Below are 18,528 nucleotides of genomic sequence, written 5' to 3' on the forward strand. Positions count from 1 at the left end.
AGGCCAACCAAGGAAGAAATACGGCAAGCCATCAAACATCTGAGAAATGGGAAAGCAGCAGGACCTGACAACATTCTTGCAGAGGCACTGAATGCAGGTGTTGAAGCGTCAGTAGGCTTGCTCTGCCCCATATTTGGAAGAATCTGAGAAGACCAATGGTCTCATCTCCCTGGAAAGAGTGATATCTCATAAAGATCCCCAAGAAAGGGGACCTGAGTAACTGCACAAACTACAGAGGGATAATTCTTATATCAACTCCAGGCAAAGTGTTCAACAGAGTCCCCGTGAACAGAATCAAGGAACAACTAGATGCTCAGTTGCGAGATCAGCAAGGGGGCTTCCCAAAGATAGATCCGCCACAGACCAGATTGCAACACTGTGCATCATCGAGCAGTTGATGGAATGGAGCTCCCCCCTCTTGTCAATTTCATCACTATGAGAAACCATTGGACAGCGTGGACAGAGTGACCATTTGGAAACTCCTTTGCCACCTAAGAATCATCAGGCGCACTTTCAAGGGAGTGACCTGCAAGGTAGTCCATGGAGGAAAACTCACTGAAGCCTTCCGAGTGAGGACTGGAGTCTGCCAGGGTTATTTCCTCTCGCCTGTTCTCTTCCTGCTGACAATAGACTGGATCATGAAGATATCCACAGCAGGGAGAAGAAATGGGATACAGTGGACTTCTTGGATGCTACTCGAAGACCTGCACTTTGCAGGCGATACAATCCTACTGTCCCATACCCATCTGCCGATGCAAGAAAGACAGAACATTGTGGGAGCCACATCACCACAAGTGGGCCTCAGCATCCACAGGGGAGAACCAAGATCCTGAAGGCTCGCACGGCCAGCACAGTTGCAGGCGATGCACTGGAACAGGCTGAGGCCTTCATCCGCCTGGTCAGTGTCACAGATAAAAGGGCAGCACAGATGCTGATATCCAGGCATGAATGGCAAATCAAGGGCTGCCTTCATTCAGCGAAAGAAGATCTGCAGCTCCAAGGACCTGACGCTGAAAACTAATATCAGGCTTTTTAACACCAATTGTAATTGTAATAGTATTTATATAGCGCTTACTACCACTGACGAGGCGTTGAAGCGCTTTTCGACGAGTAGCACGCTACTCCGGAACACAAAAGGATTTAGTGGTGGATTAGTATAGGGAAATATGCGTACAGTTTAGTATTATTATGAGTTAATTTGAGTCGCGGATATGCGAGTTTGTTGGTTGGATTGACTGGAGTAATGGAGGGGTGGAGGAGGGAAGAATCCGGAAGTGTTCATTGGGAGTCCGATGTAAAGCTGGGCGACGGGGGGCTGTGGGGGCAGTGGGTTTGACGGTCGTGCTGATGGTTGATGGGAAGTGGGGGGAGCGTTATCATATGCTGTCATGTGTAGTGCTTGGAAGCCTGTACATAGAAGTGATGTGGGATGGGGTGGTGGGCGCGGGCAGGTGACTGTGATGGACTGGGGGCAGGTGTGGTGCTGCTGCAGCCGGAAACTGCAACAGACATTAGTATAAGCATCAAAAGGCGAGCTCAAGGTTTGTGTTTAGCAAATAAGAATTGAACTTTAACTATAAATCAACATTATACTTTTTGGAAATTTAGTGGGAATAATGACCCCATTACCCGCTAATTTAATTAATAGAACTCAGAGAGGAACACCTCTATTCGCTTCGAGTTCCTAAATACAAAAGCCTTCGCCTCGAGCCCGTGGTCTGCATTTGGGAGGGTGTTGGATGCCCTCCACGTGTGTGCACGTCTTTGTGGATGCAGTGTGTGTCTCGCACCCTCCGAGGACCTCAGATAAGCGCATCCGAACGGCCTATCATGCAGTCTCATCGTTAGTAGCAACAGTGCTGCGAATGCCTGTGTTTCACCTTTCCTTTCTATAATGTGAGACTACATATCCCAGCATGCACAGTTCTGTTGGCTAGAAAGCCAGGCCTGGATGCTCCAGGTGACGTGGGGCCGCTGCCATCGCTACGGAACGCCGTCAGGTCCCCACATCCTGGACCCCAAACGCGCCAGTGACTCAGGGTCACACAATGCGGCCGCTGACAGCTGGTCCTGCTATGTCTGGCTATCGCCTTACCGAGGACAAAAATGGACCCTGGAATGTGCCATCCCCCTCCTCTGTCCCTTCAGCTTCCAAACACTGAGCCATGTGGTTATCAGTCACAGGAGTTGTTGCTAAAATTAAGCTGAGCCCTTGCTGCTGTTGAGCCACAGCCCCAGTAAAGGCGCATCCCTTGGAGTGCGCTGTGGGCCATCGCGCCACTCGACGACTGTAGTGGGACTACAGCGGGCCACAGTTCACTGGGCACAGGGATAGCACCCTCATGCCGGCCACTGGCTGCAGTGGGAGTCCAGTGATCCACCGTCAAGCCATCCTTCCACCACAGTGGTAGCTGCTCACCGCCACCACACCGGACACTGACCGCAGTGGGAGTCCAGAGATCCACTGTCAAGCCTTCCTTCCACCACAGAGGCAGCAGCTCACCACTACCACACAGGACACTGACCGCAGTGGGAGTCGAGTGCTCCACCATCAAGCCATCCTTCCACCACAGTTGTAGCTGCTCACCGATACCACACCGGACACTGACCGCAGTGGGAGTCCAGAGATCCACCGTCAAGCCTTCCTTCCACCACAGTGGCAGCAGCTCACCGCCACCTCACCGGACACTGGCTGTCGTGGGAGCCCAGTGATCCACCGCCAAGCCATCCTTCCACCTCACCGGACACTGGCTGTAGTGGGAGCCCAGTGATCCACCGTCAAGCCATCCTTCCACCACAGTGGTAGCTGCTCACCGCCACCACACTGGACACTGACCGCAGTGGGAGCCCAGTGATCCACCGCCAAGCCTTCCTTCCACCACAGAGGTCGCAGCCTGTGCCATCGTCGTCTTGGCGGATATGAACTTTGCTGTGGGGTTCAAGCCGGCGATGGGGGATACCCAGACCATGGACAACCTGGAGAAGCAGCTGATATGCCCCATCTGCCTGGAGATGTTCACCAAGCCAGTGGTCATCCTGCCCTGCCAGCACAACCTGTGCCGCAAGTGCGCCAATGACATCTTCCAGGTAGGGTGGCATTGGATGAGGGGACGGGCAGATCTGATAGAAGGGGTCGAGCTATAGGAGGCAGAGGGTGGCTGTGGGCCCAAATAAAACCATCTCTTAGAAGATGCTTTCAAGTCCTTCGAAGGGCTTTCATTTTACAACCTAGTGCAGTCTGGGAATTGTAGGCTTTCTGGTATGATTTGTTACATTCACAGCAAACTATGGCAAACAAGGAACTGACTACACTTTAATTCAGTGGTTCCCAACCTTTTGACTTCTGTGGACCCCCACTTTATCATTACTGGAATCCGGGGACCCCCACTGAATCATTATTGGAATCTGGGAACCCCCCAATGAGTCATTACTGAAAGGTGGGGACCTAATCTGGTAATATTATTTAATTTTCTAAGCAGTTGCGGACCCCTTGAAGAGGCTTCGCGGACCCCCAGGGGTCCCCGGACCACAGGTTGGGAACCACTGCTTTAATTGAAGCCAGCGTGGATAAAAAATGCAAATTCTAATACTTTAGAAAACAAACCCGAAGCTAGAAACATGACATCACGAGTGAGAGCGCTAACACCACCCTGTTAGGAATCCTACTGCAGGGTGTAGGTTCAGATTTGTTAGCCCATAGGACGTCACACATCTTAGCAAGTTATCTCAATGGGTTGAGTTCCTGCAGCGGGGTTGGCACCTGGTTGGAATCTCAGCCACAACACCAGCAGTACTGAGATGGCTGTCAGTGATGACACCCATTGCTGAAGCACTAGTGAACATTTAAGGGGGTGCCACGGTTCAGTACTACGCAGTAGATTGTGCCCGTTTTACATTGCCCACCCCCTCGCTGCCACCTGCGCACAGGTGGGTGCCTTCCTGAACTGCTCTTGGCACACGAGTGAGCCATTTGCGGAGCTGTGGCCAATGAGAGAGGCTTTCTTGTGCAGATCGGCTTGGCTCACCACTGGGGGCCTCTCGGGGGGGGGGGGGGAGGCGAACTCTTCCGAGCTTCAGGGTATGAAGGAAGCTGGCAGTCTGCGAGAGCCCACCCTGGCACCCCGAAGTGCACGAGAGAGGGACGGCCATGGTGCCAGTGGTAAGCGGTGGGGCCAGGAGACCTTGGCTGTAAATCTTGTTTCATACTGTGTGATCCTGGGCAAATCGATATATCTTCCTGAAAGAAACACTTGTTCCAAACCGAGGGCTTGTGAACCGCCCAGTGCTATTCTTAAATGCTACGCTTCAAACACTGCATTTTAATAAAGACAGGTGATGCCCTTACAACTTGCAGAGAATTTAAAATGTATGTGAACCCGAAAGGAAAGTGTCACGTTGATTAAATGAACCAGCCTCTTAATCGTATTGAGAGCACCGGTGTGTGTTCTGTTCAGCTCTCTTCTTTCCCTCAGTTTACCCCTGATTTTAAGGTTTCCGTCTCATGCATTTTGACCAAATATTCGGGCGGTAACACATCTGAAAACGGCGGCCTTTTTTTTTTTATTGCATATTGGATTAACAAGATGTCGTGATAGTGATGACGACAGTGAGACTCGTACACGAAAACCTGGAATCTTTGTAAACCCGACTCGGCGGCGGTGTCAGTGCTCATTGACGCCACGGAATGCAGCTTCGGCGCTATGGAATGCGGAGGCGGCAGGGGGTCCGGGTATGACGCATTAATCCTGAGGGGGGGTGGGGGGGGCTGGGGGAGGAGGGAGGAGAGAAGGGGCGCTTTTTTTTTTTTTTTTCTTTCTGGGGGCTGGTTTGGTAGCAGTGCGGCAGTTTCGAAAGCACTGCAGTGTCCCTTGTATATCCAACAGTTTTCAGGCAACAATAAAAGCTCCACGATAACTCTGGTGATTAATGTGGTTGAGAGAGAGAGGAGTTTTGTTAAGTGGCAGTTTTGACTCATCTAAGGTACAGCAGAGGGTTAATGTGCCTGCTGCAAAGAACTTGTGCTATGCAGATCATAGAACAGCATTTTATGTGCATAGCTCAGTGGCATACTGCTTTTGTCACAAAGACCCTTTAGTTACTGTGCAGTTTATAAATTACAATTATATTCTAACACGGTGAGCGATGAGCTGTCATCGAAGAGCTGCATAAAAACTGCATGGTGCAGGCCAGAGAGTAGTTTTTTCCCCAATCTTTGATTAGCCTAATATTGCTAAAAAGGGTCCGTTTGGGTAGAAATAACTTATTAGTAAACTCAACCCTAACTGATTTAGGTTCTGAATCCTGAGTTTATGCTTCCTCAGATGAAGCACTGCCTACCAGTATGGATGACATATGAAGCCTACACCTTGTAGTAACCTTTGCCAACATTTTCTATGCACTGATTTACACATGTATCATTCATTGTGTATGACATAAAGTTGTCCAATATCTTTCGCTGGTAAGAGGGGCACTATCAAACCAGAGGCGTAACAGAACTTGAGAGCCCCCTCCTCCAAAGTCTGTGGAAGGGCCCCCTCTCCGGACTCACTCAGAAACTCCCAGGCCATGGTACTGTGCTGAGAGGGTCCCCTGGAGCTTGGGCCACCCCACGCCACGGGGATCTTTGTTACACCACTGTTACGCTAATGTATAAAACAAATGAAATACATGTGCCAGAGGGGCTATGGGGAGATGAGAGGCACTGTTAGAGGGTGATGGTAAGGGGATCACTTAAGAGCCCCAATAAAGATCGCCATATTCTGGAACTCTGTAAGGTCATACTTTACTGCGCTTTAAAAACCTAGCACAATTGTTCACAGATGGCAAGAGAGGCCCATCCAGCCTGCCCACTCCCGGCGTCCACTTGGCACAACTCCCATGCAGCCCTGAGCTTTACCCCTGCGTGTGCCAGGGCCGTCATCAGAAGGTCACTGCAGCTTGCCCTACCCGTTGTGCTTGCCACCACTGCCAAGGCTAGTACCAGCCAACCACTCACTGTCACACTCCTGCAAGTATTACAACTCAGACTATTCCTGGGCCCCAAAGCTATAAGAATGGCTTGGATGGCAGGTAATAATCGTTAGAGAGAAGCACAACAGCAGTTGTTTATTGATTCTAACTTAGACAAACAGCACCACCATGTGGCAGACTGTTATAGGTGTCGGTGTTGACAATTAGGTACTGGTGTTGAGCACAGAAACCACTGGCTCAAATTAAGCTCTGCCGTCTGTTCTTTTGCAAGACATCTGTCTCGGATCTGTTGTCTGTTAATTTCTCTTTGTGTTGCCACTCTCAGCCCTGCCAAGCTTCCCAGGTCATGCGTGATGTGCTGCGCCGGTCTAGATTTTTCTTTGAATTCTGGGACTTGATTCTTGTTTAATCTATTATAAAACAGGACTACAAGTCCCAGAATTCAAAGAAAAAACCTGGACTGGAGCAGCACATCATGCATAGATCTGGGGAACTTGACAGCTATGCCCCCTGGCTCCACACACCCCCTCTTCACCTGCGAGCTCTTCCCTTCACACTGTCTCATGTAAAATTCACATTCAGATGACAAAAACATGGAGAAAGAGAATACTGCATGTCTGGGGTCCTAAACTGTGGAACGCCTCACACCCCAGTCTGAGAGGAGAGTCCTGTTCAGAAAACTCTCAAAAATGAACTCTTTAGACAGGCATTCATCAGATCTCCGGCACTGACAAGAGTGTTAGAGTAATATTGAATAGGAATATATACCCCCGTGTTTTGTTCGACTCCACGCCTCCTACCTACTGGGCTAAACACAATCTCTTCCCTTCCGGGGTTTGCAGCATCCACAAGAATATGTGCCCAGTGCTCTACAAACTCTCAAATAAATAAGCAGGAATACAAAATTGTGTGCTTAGGTCCCTGCACCTCTACCCACTGCTTAATTTGTGCTTGTTATCTCCGGTGCTGAGCACTGGCACTTATTTTTTAGGGCCGGGGCTTATTCTTCTGCCTCAAGCATTTGCTGCGAGCAAAAGACATATATGGGAATGACGGAGGAAGAGAAAAACAAAAAAGTGTCATAAAGGGAGAAAGTAGAAAGCTGCAATAGTGAGCTGGAGGGGCAGGGAGTGGCTGTAAATGGATTAAAGTGGCCCGAGATTGCTTCAGGATTACGCTGCCTCAGTATTCTGTGTTCACACGTTTAATTGCAGCAGCCACGGTTTAAGAGGAGGGCTTTGGGCACCGGCACCTTTCTCTTTACAAATTAAGCACTGCCTCTACCTGTTTCCATACCCCGGGTTCACAATGTGTCCTGTAGTTCTGAGAGAGCATTGCTGCTTCATGAATATTTGTTTCTTGTGTATTATTGATTTGTACACGCTGGGCATATAGTAACATGCGTGAGCAAAGCTGTCACTATGAGAGGAGGGCAGAGTGGCCATGTGGTGTCTCGAACCGAGACATACTGTATCTACATTGTGGGCTTCAGCCCGCCCACAGGCTTGCCATTGTCCGGCACAATTGTTGCTCTATTTTGCGTTCTCATCATTTGGCAAGGGCATGCATACATTATGCCTCTTCTGGGGTTTAGCCCTCCCCAAGCACACCGCCCAACTGCTGCTAAACATATGCAGTGGGCATCTTCTTCCATTATTTTGGGACTACTCTTTTTGTTTTCAAATGGGTGACAGACCCACCACACTTTAGGAGCGCTGGTTATGTCTTGCTGCCCCTTTTAATCACATTGCTACACGGGGTTAGTCTACACCACACACTGATTTTCAGCTTGGGAACGGAGGTATGCGCTTCTGTTTTCAGCATGTCGGAGCCACAATGTGCCCTGTTAGTTTCAGTGCTTTATATATTTACCAGTTACTTTAAATTACATTTTTTTGGGGGGACAAGTATCCGGAGTTCTGTAATTGTTTTGGATATATTGCTTTTGCTCTCTCACTTTGTGATGCTTTTTTTGTTTTTCTCTTTCCCCATCTTTCTTATATATTTATTTTGATCACAGTAAATGACTGATGCAGAAAACTAAGTGCTGAATACTGAGGCACCGAAACCCTAAAGGCATCTCAGGCCTCTTTAATCCATTTACAGCCACTCCCTGCCTCTTCAGCTCAAGCTTTCTGCTTTCTCAATTTGTGATGCTTTTTTGATTTTCTCTTACCCTGCCTTTCCCATGTGTGTCCTTTGCTCGCAGTAAATGCCTGATGCTGAAAATCAGTGTCGTCCCTCAAAAAAATAGTACCGGTCCCCCCGTGCCTGAATGCCCTCGCTTAAATTAAACACTGCTTACAAGAACACCGGCTTAAATTAAGCACTGCTTACAAGTAAACCAGAAGTGTGCCTTTTCCAGGCCCAGCGGTAAGTCCACGCTGATTTTTAGCTTTGGAGCGAAGGCATGTGCTTCTGTTTTCAGCTTGTCAGAGCCACAGTGAGCCCTGTTAGTTTCAGTGCTTTACATATTTACTAGTTACTTTAAATTAAATATTTTTTGGGGGGACACACGTATACGGAGTTCTATAATTGTTTTGGATATACTGCTTTTGCTTTCTCATTTTGTGACGCTTTTTTGTTTTTCTCTTTCCCCATCTTATATGTTTATTTTGATCACTGTAAATGCCTGATGCAGAAAACTAAGAATTGAATGCTGAGGCACTGTAACCCTAAAGGCATCTCGGGCCTCTTTAATCCATTTACAGCCACTACTTCCTTCTTCAGCTCACTCTTGCAGCTTTCTGCTTTCTCACTTTGTGACGCTTTTTCGTTTTTCTCTGTACCTGGGCCTTTAAACTTTAAAAACAGTGACATTCAGATGGCACTTTGATACTAGCTTCACTTGCAAGGTAGACAATATTCCTTCTTCCTTTTCCCGCCTCCTCCCTGCCTCTTTCTGAGTAACACACCTTTTTCTGATCCCTGACACCCTCACTTGTGCTGTGTGTACTCCCACTGCCACTCCCTCTGGCTCACTTCCACCATTCCTACTGCTAGGTAACTTCCCCACCCTTCCTGCATTCCATCATCAACTTTCACCTTACTTCCAGGGTCTGGTATCACTTCGGTCACTGAAACATGCTGACTGCTTGGTTCTCCCTCACCGGTCACTCACTCCAAAGGTCACACATACAGTGGTTAATTTGTCAATAAAAAGGTGCCGGTGCCGAAGCTCTCCTCTGAAACATGCGGCAGCTGCAATTAAATGTGCAGCACAGAATACTGAGGCAGCCTAATCCTGAAGCCATCTCGGGCCTCTTTAATCCATTTACAGCCACTCCCTGCCCCTTCAGCTCACTCTTGCAGCTTCCTGCTTTCTCCCTTTGAGACGCTTTTCCGTGTTTGTTTGCTTCGTTTTTCCCATATGTGTCTTTTGCTCGCAGTAATTGCCTGATGCAGAAAAATAATATAATCCCATCGGTGGAAAAGTTTGTGTCATCAACTCCAGTGTGGTGATTGCGGAAACCTTTAGGACATGATGTTAAACATTTTATTGAGAGCAGCAGTTACCTAAAAGGGTTTATATATTTTTTTTTTTACATATTGCTTATGTTTGTGAAACATAAATAAAACAAGCATTGGCAAAGCCAATGGGTTTCCGCAGTCCGAGAGCTATAGGCGTAGGCAATGTTAATGCATTTGTGTATATTAGTACATTTACATTGCCAACGCGTATAGCTCTTGGATTGCTGAGACCTTTTGATATTGCCAATGCTTGTTTATACTTAGGAGCAAGGACATCAAATCACCGAAATGCCACGTGTAGCGGAAGTGACATCACACACCCTTTGACATCCATTTTCACGCAGACACACATATTTACACATTCACACACATTCTCACTTACATATACTCCCTCACATACACTCCCTCACATGAACACACTCTCACCCGCAGGAACGTACACAACATGCACTTGAAAGCATTTTTTTTTTTTTTTTTACTAACCCCAGCTGCCATTCATTTTTATTACACTGATAGTGAATAATAAAATATTATCCACTGTTGGTGTAATAAAAGATTAACGGAAAACGAGTGAAGCCCCAGCTTCCGTTGGGATGAGCTGCCCCTGTGTTCCTGGTACTGATGTTGCGAACTCTGAGGCCAGGGGTCGCAAAGGCAGTGCCAGGGTTAGCAAAGGGCAAGCCAGGGGTCTCAGACCCTGACGACCCCTAAATGAGCTCCTGCTTAGGAGGTGTGCGACCCCTCAATGCCCTCCGTGCTTTAATGGTACACTTGCAGGCCCATCCCTCATTGACATGGGCTGGGGCAGGGATGCGTCCTCACCCTGCTTCTTCGAAGTCTTTATTTCTGATCTCTGGAGCAAATTATCTGCAACAAATTCTTTTTTTCCCCAAAAATCTGAGGCCAGCACGTTCCATTCTTAATGTACAACTCCCTTCACACCAAAACTTTCACATGGAAGCCTGCGATGCGTCAGTGCGCTCTGCAAGTCAACTCTGGACAAACAGAACTCGGCTTCTCATATCTTCCAAATGTCAGCAAACTAAGCGCTGCTAAATTAAGAGAAAAAAAAAGCTATTTGTTCATGCAGGAAAAAGCAAACTGCGGAATTTCACACCTTAGTGAAGCAAGATATTAGCAACTGTTGAGAAGAGAGTGGGACCAAAACACCCCCTTGCCCTCAAAGCCTTTGAAGTGCGCGGTTGCCTGTAAATCAGAGACAGCAGTGATGGCGCTCCAAGCTTGTCATGGTGAGAGGCGCTGAGCGCGCGCGCAGAGAGGCAGCGCTAGTTACAGGGATTAAAGAACCGTGCTCCTTTCTGGTCCCGGGCACGATGCATGGAAACACATAGCCGTGTGCATGATTTCTCACTCGGGCACCGAGGCGCTAGGTTCAGAGGGGCACATTGAAAGGACAATTATTTTTATTTCAGCCCACTGGCACCTGTTCGGTCTGTCTAATCCGGTAGTCTTCAAACTTTTTAGTGACGCGCCCCTCCCAGTGAAAAAAATATATATCTGCCCCCCTCTGAATTTTTCACAATTATTCTACAGCGGCGGCCGGGAAGCACGCTCACACTTATTCATTCACACATGCACGCACACACATCCATTCACAACACTCATCAACATTCAAATATACACACACGCACCAAACATTCATTTAAAAAACACACACACACACACACCTACTTTCAGCCTCGAGGTCCCAGGAGGGTTGGGACTGCTGCCTTCTCAGCCAATGAGGGAAGGCAGCAGTCCCAGCCTCGTCACAGAGTGGGATGGGGTCAGTGAGACTGGTGACCCCACCCCACTCTGTGACGAAGTGTCACTGATTGACACTCGCCCTGGGCGCCTCAGGGCTTATACGTGAAGCGCCCAGGGCGAGTATCAATGGGTGACGCTTTCCTCGTCACCCAGGGGAGGGCCTCGAGGCACCCTTGCTGAGCTGAGGTCACGCCCATAAGACCTGTGACCTCCTCAGCCCAGCAAAGTTCAGCTCAGGCGGCCAGGAGTCTGCGCGAATCGCCCATGTCTGCTCTGGCTGACTGAGCTCAACATGAAGAGTGTCAGGTCTGACCTTTGCTCAGCCTGACAGACACTCGTCAAGAGGGGCAAAAGGTTGGGGGGCGTGGCCCCACCGCCCTAAAGAACGGGCCACGGCTGTTATTTTATTAACTTGACAATGCTTAAATGTGTCTAGATTTCTTTAAACATTGCAGTTAAGCTCTGTTACTGTTTTAAAAATACACTCAAATACATGATGCCAAACATACTCTTCTGGCCAGCAAGGCTTTACTAAGGTGTAAAGGTATTCACAGTGTGACTATTGGAAGTGGGCGTTTGAAGAGTATTTGGAGCCCCTTTCCTTTTGACGCACCCCCAGTTTGAATGTAAACCACAAAACATGTTAGTGATGGCTCATTACTGAGCGCTCTTCTGCTGATCATTTTTTAAGCTTAAAACAAAGCCCTGTTATCAGCATAATGGTTCTTTTGGGCAGAGCCGGATGCCCCCCTGGGATTCCTTGAGGCCCCCAGTTTGAAGACCCCTGGTCTAGGCCATGGGTACTCGCAACCATTTTCCCAGGAGTCAAAAAGTTTGGTCTGTGTTGTGACCAATGTCCACATTGATGCCAGCAGGACTGCAGTCAGGGGTTTAGGGGTGGGGTGGGTTTGGGGGGTGTTGGTAAGGTGGGTGTTGGGGGAGCAAAGCATATACATCTAGTGGCTAAACTGCACAATGTGAAACCAGAAAACCTTGGATTCATCTCGGCTTCCCCACTTAAGCAAATTGTTTGATCCTAGGCAATTGCTTTATTTCACTTTTTCTAAACTTTCGTAAACACGAGGACTTCAAAATACATGACTTCAGAATGTGCTCTGTACAAAACCTTCACATGTGTTTGATTTAGTAATTTACAATGCTGTTAATGTATAAGAAGAACCCGGCCTCCGGAAGAGTGCACATATCACCTGACCGGCCTCTTAGTTCACTATTGGCATTGTTGTCAGGGTGGGGGGTAACAGTGAATGTTTATACATTCATGTTTAAAAACTATCACTTTAAAAAAAAGACTTCTTAGTGCATAATCTCATGTAATAAAGTGAAACGGTTCTGCGTGTTAATGAAATACACTTTTTGAATTCTGAAAAGACTTTATCATATTTTTACACTTTTGCTGCAAGATGTCTTTAAAAATGAAGGTGCTTCTAAATTTAGGTGGTTCAGGACACCCTAGTTCCTTCCTTCTTTATCTTCAACTAACTTTAAAATAAATATTTGACTCTTTAACATTTTTTTGATGTTAGTGCTGAGTTGAGTAAACAGCTTCCCGGCGCTGCTGTTGACCAGGGGCCACATGTAAAGGTCAGGAGGGACGCATGCGGCCCCCGGGCCATACTTTGAGTATCACCAATCCAGGCGCTGCATACATGAAATTGTCGTTCCATCCCTTCATTTAATCTTCCTTTCTCTCCGTTCCTGCTTCCTTTTTGCCTCCACTCATGGACCTTCATCTCTAAATTAGCACCTGAATAGGTGATTCAGGTGAGGGGAGGAGGGGGCCTGACCTGTGTACCTCCCCCCCACCACTAAATTCACCCGAGCCGCAGTTTTAGCAAGGGCCATCACTACATGTGCTCTCCCTGCACTCATAGGGCCTCAGCTGTCCTTGTAGGGCAGGAGTCACCTGGAGGCGCGACCCCCAGGGGGGCACAGACACTATGTGATTTCAGTATCTAAAGCCTGACCCCCAAAGGCCTAGAAGCGAGAGTACATGTTGAAGACGTTTTGAATTTAAACTTGGTTGAAGCAACTAAAGAACCTCACTATTTTCACTTTTTCTGAAACGTATCTTGCATCTGTCGGTGGGAACAGATATGAGATCAATTTCAGACAAAAGGAAAAACAATGTGCAAACACTACCATTGTGCTGCTGTTGTAATGTTACAACCCAACACACTTTGTTGCATAGAGAAGCCATAGTTGGTGACACCAGGGGATGAAGTGTAACTGCGGGAAGGGCCGGACTTGACTTATTTTGGTCTTGAGGGTCCAAAAGGATCCCGAGCTGAGGCAGTGCTGGGCACCCGGCTCAAGCTTGCAAAGTCTCACCTACCACTGCATAAAAACCCCAACATTCAGTTTTCCCTCCGTAGCCGGACTGGCCAGGCGGGCAAGCGGGCGATCCCCCAGGAGGGTGGAGCCCTGGGAGGCCGGCCTCCAAGAAGGTGGTGCATGTCAAGCGATCCCGGTGGCAACTTGAAAGCGTTGCTCTATTTCTAGTGCACATGAGTGCGTTTGCACATGGGGGTTGAATTAGCATTTTTGCCAAGGCTGTGTTCAGTTCCCATTCTGGCCCTATTTCCTTCCCAAACTTCTTGCCTCATTGGGATTTATCTGGTAAAACCCCTCTGGTTTGGCGACTATCAAGACCTCTTACGTTGCTCAGCACATGCAATGGTGCTCCCTGCCACACTGCGCAGGACGTCTCACCCTGCAGTGTATCTGTATCGAGTCTAGGTGCCTACCACCCGGAGTGACCCTGGCAAACTACACCCCATTAAACACACAGCGCTTAGTCTATTTCTGTGGTAGGGATGTTGGTGTGGTGCTAGGCCTTAGATTATGTATTGGTGTTAGTCCTTTGTCTATGTCTCAGGGCTTTAGGAGCTGATGTTTGTCCACTTCTCCTGTTTTGCGCTATACAAGCTGTTGTTAGTCTTTTTTCTATGTCTTAGAGCATTAAAAGCTGGTGTTTGTCTAACTTTTATGTGGCCACCTACAAGCGCTGTTGTTTGTCCTGTTTGTCTCTCAGGGCTGGAGCTGCTTGTGTTTACCCAACTTTTATGTCTCTGTCTATAAGAGCTGTTGGTCCGATTTCTTATGTCTCAGGCTTATAAGAGCTGGTGTTGACCTAACTTTTATGTCTCGGGCTGTAAGACCTGTTAGTCTTTCTTCTATGTATCAGGGCTATAGGTTCTTATTTTAGCCCTACATTTATGATGCAGTGCCACGTATATTTCTTCTATCTCTCTCTCCGGGCTATAAGGTCTGTGTTAGCGCTAAATGTTGTGTTATGCTATTGGCATTTGCGTAGCGTGCAGCCTGTCCGTGTGGCGTTACAGAGGCAGTACATGGTTGTGCGTTTCTGAGGTTTCGAGTGCAGATTTGGCCGGTGACGATGTCCCATCAGAACTGTGGAATGGGATGTCCCTCTGGTAGATGCATGTGTCATTCCGGGTGAGATGGATGAATGTTCTTGGTGTCTGACGGGCGAGACCAGAGGGTTGGACTGAATAGTTTGAACATCACGGTGGTAAACATGCCTTTTGTAGATGTGTGTGTGAGGCAGCAGTGAAGGTTGTTGACTGCTGTAACAGCCAAATAATGCATTATTTATATATGTGCTATTTCTAAGCATAAACCAAGCCGAATGGAAGCAGAAATGCAATGACTCAGAGGAGAGGAGAGGTAGCTGGTTTTTGGACTGTTAGAGCATTGTGATGTAGTGTTATTTACTGAGGTGAGCCGTCAACACTTTCATATATTGGGGCAGAGTTGGGGTGGTCCTGATAGATATGGGGCTCTTGCTCCATGCCTTGGTGCGTTGATGGAAAAGGCCTTGTGCACTGTTGTTTTCTTTTCTTTGTTGCACTTCTGGGTTTGCAGTCTGATGGTGCCCTGGCTGCACATGTGCAGAGAACGTTCAGAGAAGGTGAGCTTGTCTGCAAAATAGCCCGTGTGCTGTTCGTGATGGTTTTGCAAATAATTCAATGGGTTTTGAAGATGGTGTGGGCCTGCAAGGGGAGCTAGTGGATGCCCATCAGGACGAAGGTGATGTGATCATATTTCTTCAAGCCCTGGATGAGGCGAGTTGTGGCTTGTAGATGTCTTTAAAGGGCTCCATTGGGTACCTTGGGAGGTACTGAAGAAGAACATTACCAACATCCAGATGTGAGAGTGCAAGGGTTTGAACAGCAGGTCTGAAGTTGCTTTCTGGAAACACTACCTTCACTTTCTTTGGATGAGAAAACTGGTACAAGACTATATTTGTTTCTTGGACAACTGTTCTTCGGGAGTGAGGTTGGTGTCCAGGGTGAATCCAAGTGTCTTGGCATTCAGTGGTAATTGGGGTTCTAAGCCTTTAAGGTTCAAGTAATATAGTCAGGTTTGTACTGGTTCTTGTTGGTTGAGTTGGCAAGTAACAGGAATTCTGTCTTGGCTGGGATGAGCTTCAGGTAGGCTCAGGACATCAGGTCTGATGAGGAGCGGGCAGTGTTTGAGACATTAGATGTCAAAAGCAGAGGGGACATTGAGGGAGGATGTGTATCACTGGCATGCTGGTAAATGTTGATGGCTTTGCTGGATGCATGTTAGGCATTCTGTCATATTGTGTCCTGTTTTATGATAGGATATGGTGTGTTGCGGTGCAGAGTTTTGTTGTGAGCATGGCAATGCCCATCAACATTGTATAACCAAGCTGAGGTCAATGTGTGTGCAATATTATGTTTATAATGTGTTTTTTGTTGGATATTGTGAATGTGGTTAGAGGTATGTACTGTTGTGAGCATCTTGTAATAGGCAGTTTTAGGCTGTAATTGACTTGCCTGTGAAAGACCATGAAGTTGAAAGTGGTGTAGAACTTTAAATTTGAAAATGGTGGCAACCTTATCCTCATCTAAGCCTACACATGGTAATGTTTCACTCTACAGGCTGGCACTCCATTAGTCCTCAGCGCCATGTCTGTGTGCATGAGGCATTCAGTAGGTGCCAGGTCTGTCTCAGGAGTGATCACAACCTGTGCCAGACAAACGCCTGTCCGCGAGCACGAGATCCAAGGAAGGATTGTCAATAGAAGAACTTCTGGCTAAGAACAGAGTCACGGGCTGATGGCACATCACCCCCACCCTGGTGGTGTGAGGCACTGAATGAGAGTCACAGGCTGAGGTGATGAAGCCATGTGGGATACTCAATACACCAGTGGCCGTTGACTAACAAGACACAGAAAACAGGGGTACATGGGGGCAACTACAGCTGTCAAAAAGGAACCATGGACAGCGTGCCTTTAACTTGGGATGGGGTGGTGAGGGGACGTACGGTAGGTCAAAGAGCATTTATTAAAACACCGACAACAGGACTCCAACCTGAAGGTTATGAGACATACTAGTAGACATAAAACAATAAACATGGAAAAGAGACTTAAAACCCAGGGGCAGCGCAACACTTGGCAATATTCAACATGTGGTGCCTACAGCAGACGGTTCATGTTTGACTCTGTACCCACCCCCAGGCCATCTGCCTAAAGCAACAATCCCTGCTGTGAGCCACTGCCCACTTCCAACCCTCTCCCTTCCCACCATGCACCTGCCTCATCTACGCTGGTGGGTGAAGGGCGCCCCGTGCGCCCACGTACCCACCGCTGCCATTGACCCGGTCAAACAGGTGTTGAAAAACAAGTATTGCAGACACCATATGTCTGGCACGTTTTGGCTTTGCCAATGCTTTTTGTCAATGCTGTTCAACATTTGGAAAAAAAATCTTCATGGCAGGGTCACAGCATCATTGTTGAAAGGAAAATAATAAAGTAGTTCCCTGAAAGAGAGCAGTGGATGAATACAAATTATCCAAGCAAAAGGATTGAATGGAAGCTAAGAAGGAACGCCATCAAATGGGAAGCAAGCTAACGAGATTGGCAGGAAAGCCAGCCAATTATGAGCAGCGGTCTCGCCCAAAGACCCCAATGAGTATCGCTGTTGTATACAAGCTGTCTGTAGGCGAGACCTGACAAGGTTTTCTAAGATAGGCGATGCCCAAAACATAGATAACCAGGGTTACCGAGATAATCAGTGTTACCCATGGGCATAACAAAGGCTGGTTATCCCATAAATCCTCCCCCAGGCTCTCACGCAGGCTGAAGTGATTGCTTCCAAGAGGCCATAACACTGAAAAGGTTTTTTTTTTTTCCTCTAACGCCCAATGTAGCTTTTAAATTCTCCTGCCATGTTGTTCCAGGTCGCTCGCATCTTCCTGTGTTTGTGTTTCTTGAGATCACATGGTAAAGGAAGCCTAGAGGGACCTGGAGATGTCTGGGCACAGCCTCCGTGCTCTGAGCATCATGTTCCCAGTGTAAGGTGGCACTGCAGAGAGACTTCAGTTTCAAAAATATAGTTTTTAATTACTTTTTTCATAGAGCGGAAATGTGCCCTCTATCAAATTCTTCATAGCTCCTCGAGCCACTGTAAATACATCACAAGCCACTTGTTAAGCGCACAGCTGCCTCTGAGGAGGTGTCCGGCACTGGCGGTAATTTCATGAAAAGAAAAGTCTAAAAGCTTAAAGATACATAAACCGGTAGCAAGCGAGATGCAGACAGCTATGGTAAACACCGCCTGCCCTAGGTGGCTGTAGGGTTTTAGTCTTTCTTTCCTTTCAAACAAAGGAGAGTTGCGAAATGATCTCGGGCCTTGGTGGCCACCTTTATCCAGACCTGGCTTTTCAGACACCAGCACCTTACGTACTGGAATTTGTAGGCCCTAAATTTACATTAGGAAGCTAGGAACAACTCTTGCCGTGCAAACAGCTCCTGGCTAAGAAGTTTGAACTCAATAAAAGTGGCCCTGATGAAATGGCTGCGGTCGGTAACTTTGGGGCGATACTTTCCGTAGCTTGAGAGCAGCCTTTGTGAAGTGTCACGCATTGTGGGGTAGACTAACGCATTTGAGTTATTTATCTGCATTTTGACTTTGGCCACAGATTGTTACTTGGTGTGTGATACTTGACTGAGGAAACTGAAGGTGAGCATGCGCTGTGCCACCCATCAGAGAGCTGTTCAGCCCTCATGATTACAATTCGTTTTACGGGCTGGGCTGTCACTTCCTCCAGTCCCCTGGCAGGCACTGTGATTGGTCACATTTCGTTACTGGCCCACGTGCGCTTCCCAGTCTGCGCACCCACGACAGAACTTATGATGGGGAAAGAAGAGTTTAGGAGGGGCACAGAGTGCCCCCACCCCGACCTACCACCAACTGTGACCAATTGTGTGTGGGAAGACCTGATCGAAAATAAATCCGGGGATGCAGAGGA

The 18,528-nt window shown here is 47.8% G+C and overlaps 1 protein-coding gene across 3 annotated transcripts in view; it reads left to right on the forward strand.

Moving 5' to 3' along the window:
* The first annotated feature begins 2,183 nt into the window (after positions 1–2,183).
* The window catches only part of TRIM54 (tripartite motif containing 54), a 192,502-nt gene continuing 176,157 nt past the window's right edge, over positions 2,184–18,528 (forward strand). For 2 of the 3 annotated variants that reach the window (XM_069233587.1, XM_069233590.1), the window contains exon 1: positions 2,184–3,087. In XM_069233587.1, the coding sequence (XP_069089688.1) occupies positions 2,920–3,087 (168 nt within the window). In that variant the 5' untranslated portion in view covers positions 2,184–2,919. The remainder of the gene's footprint in view (positions 3,088–18,528) is intronic. The other variant, XM_069233588.1, reaches the window with a different exon arrangement.

Source organism: Pleurodeles waltl, chromosome 5 (genome assembly GCF_031143425.1).
Source record: "Pleurodeles waltl isolate 20211129_DDA chromosome 5, aPleWal1.hap1.20221129, whole genome shotgun sequence".
Lineage (NCBI taxonomy): Eukaryota > Metazoa > Chordata > Amphibia > Caudata > Salamandridae > Pleurodeles > Pleurodeles waltl.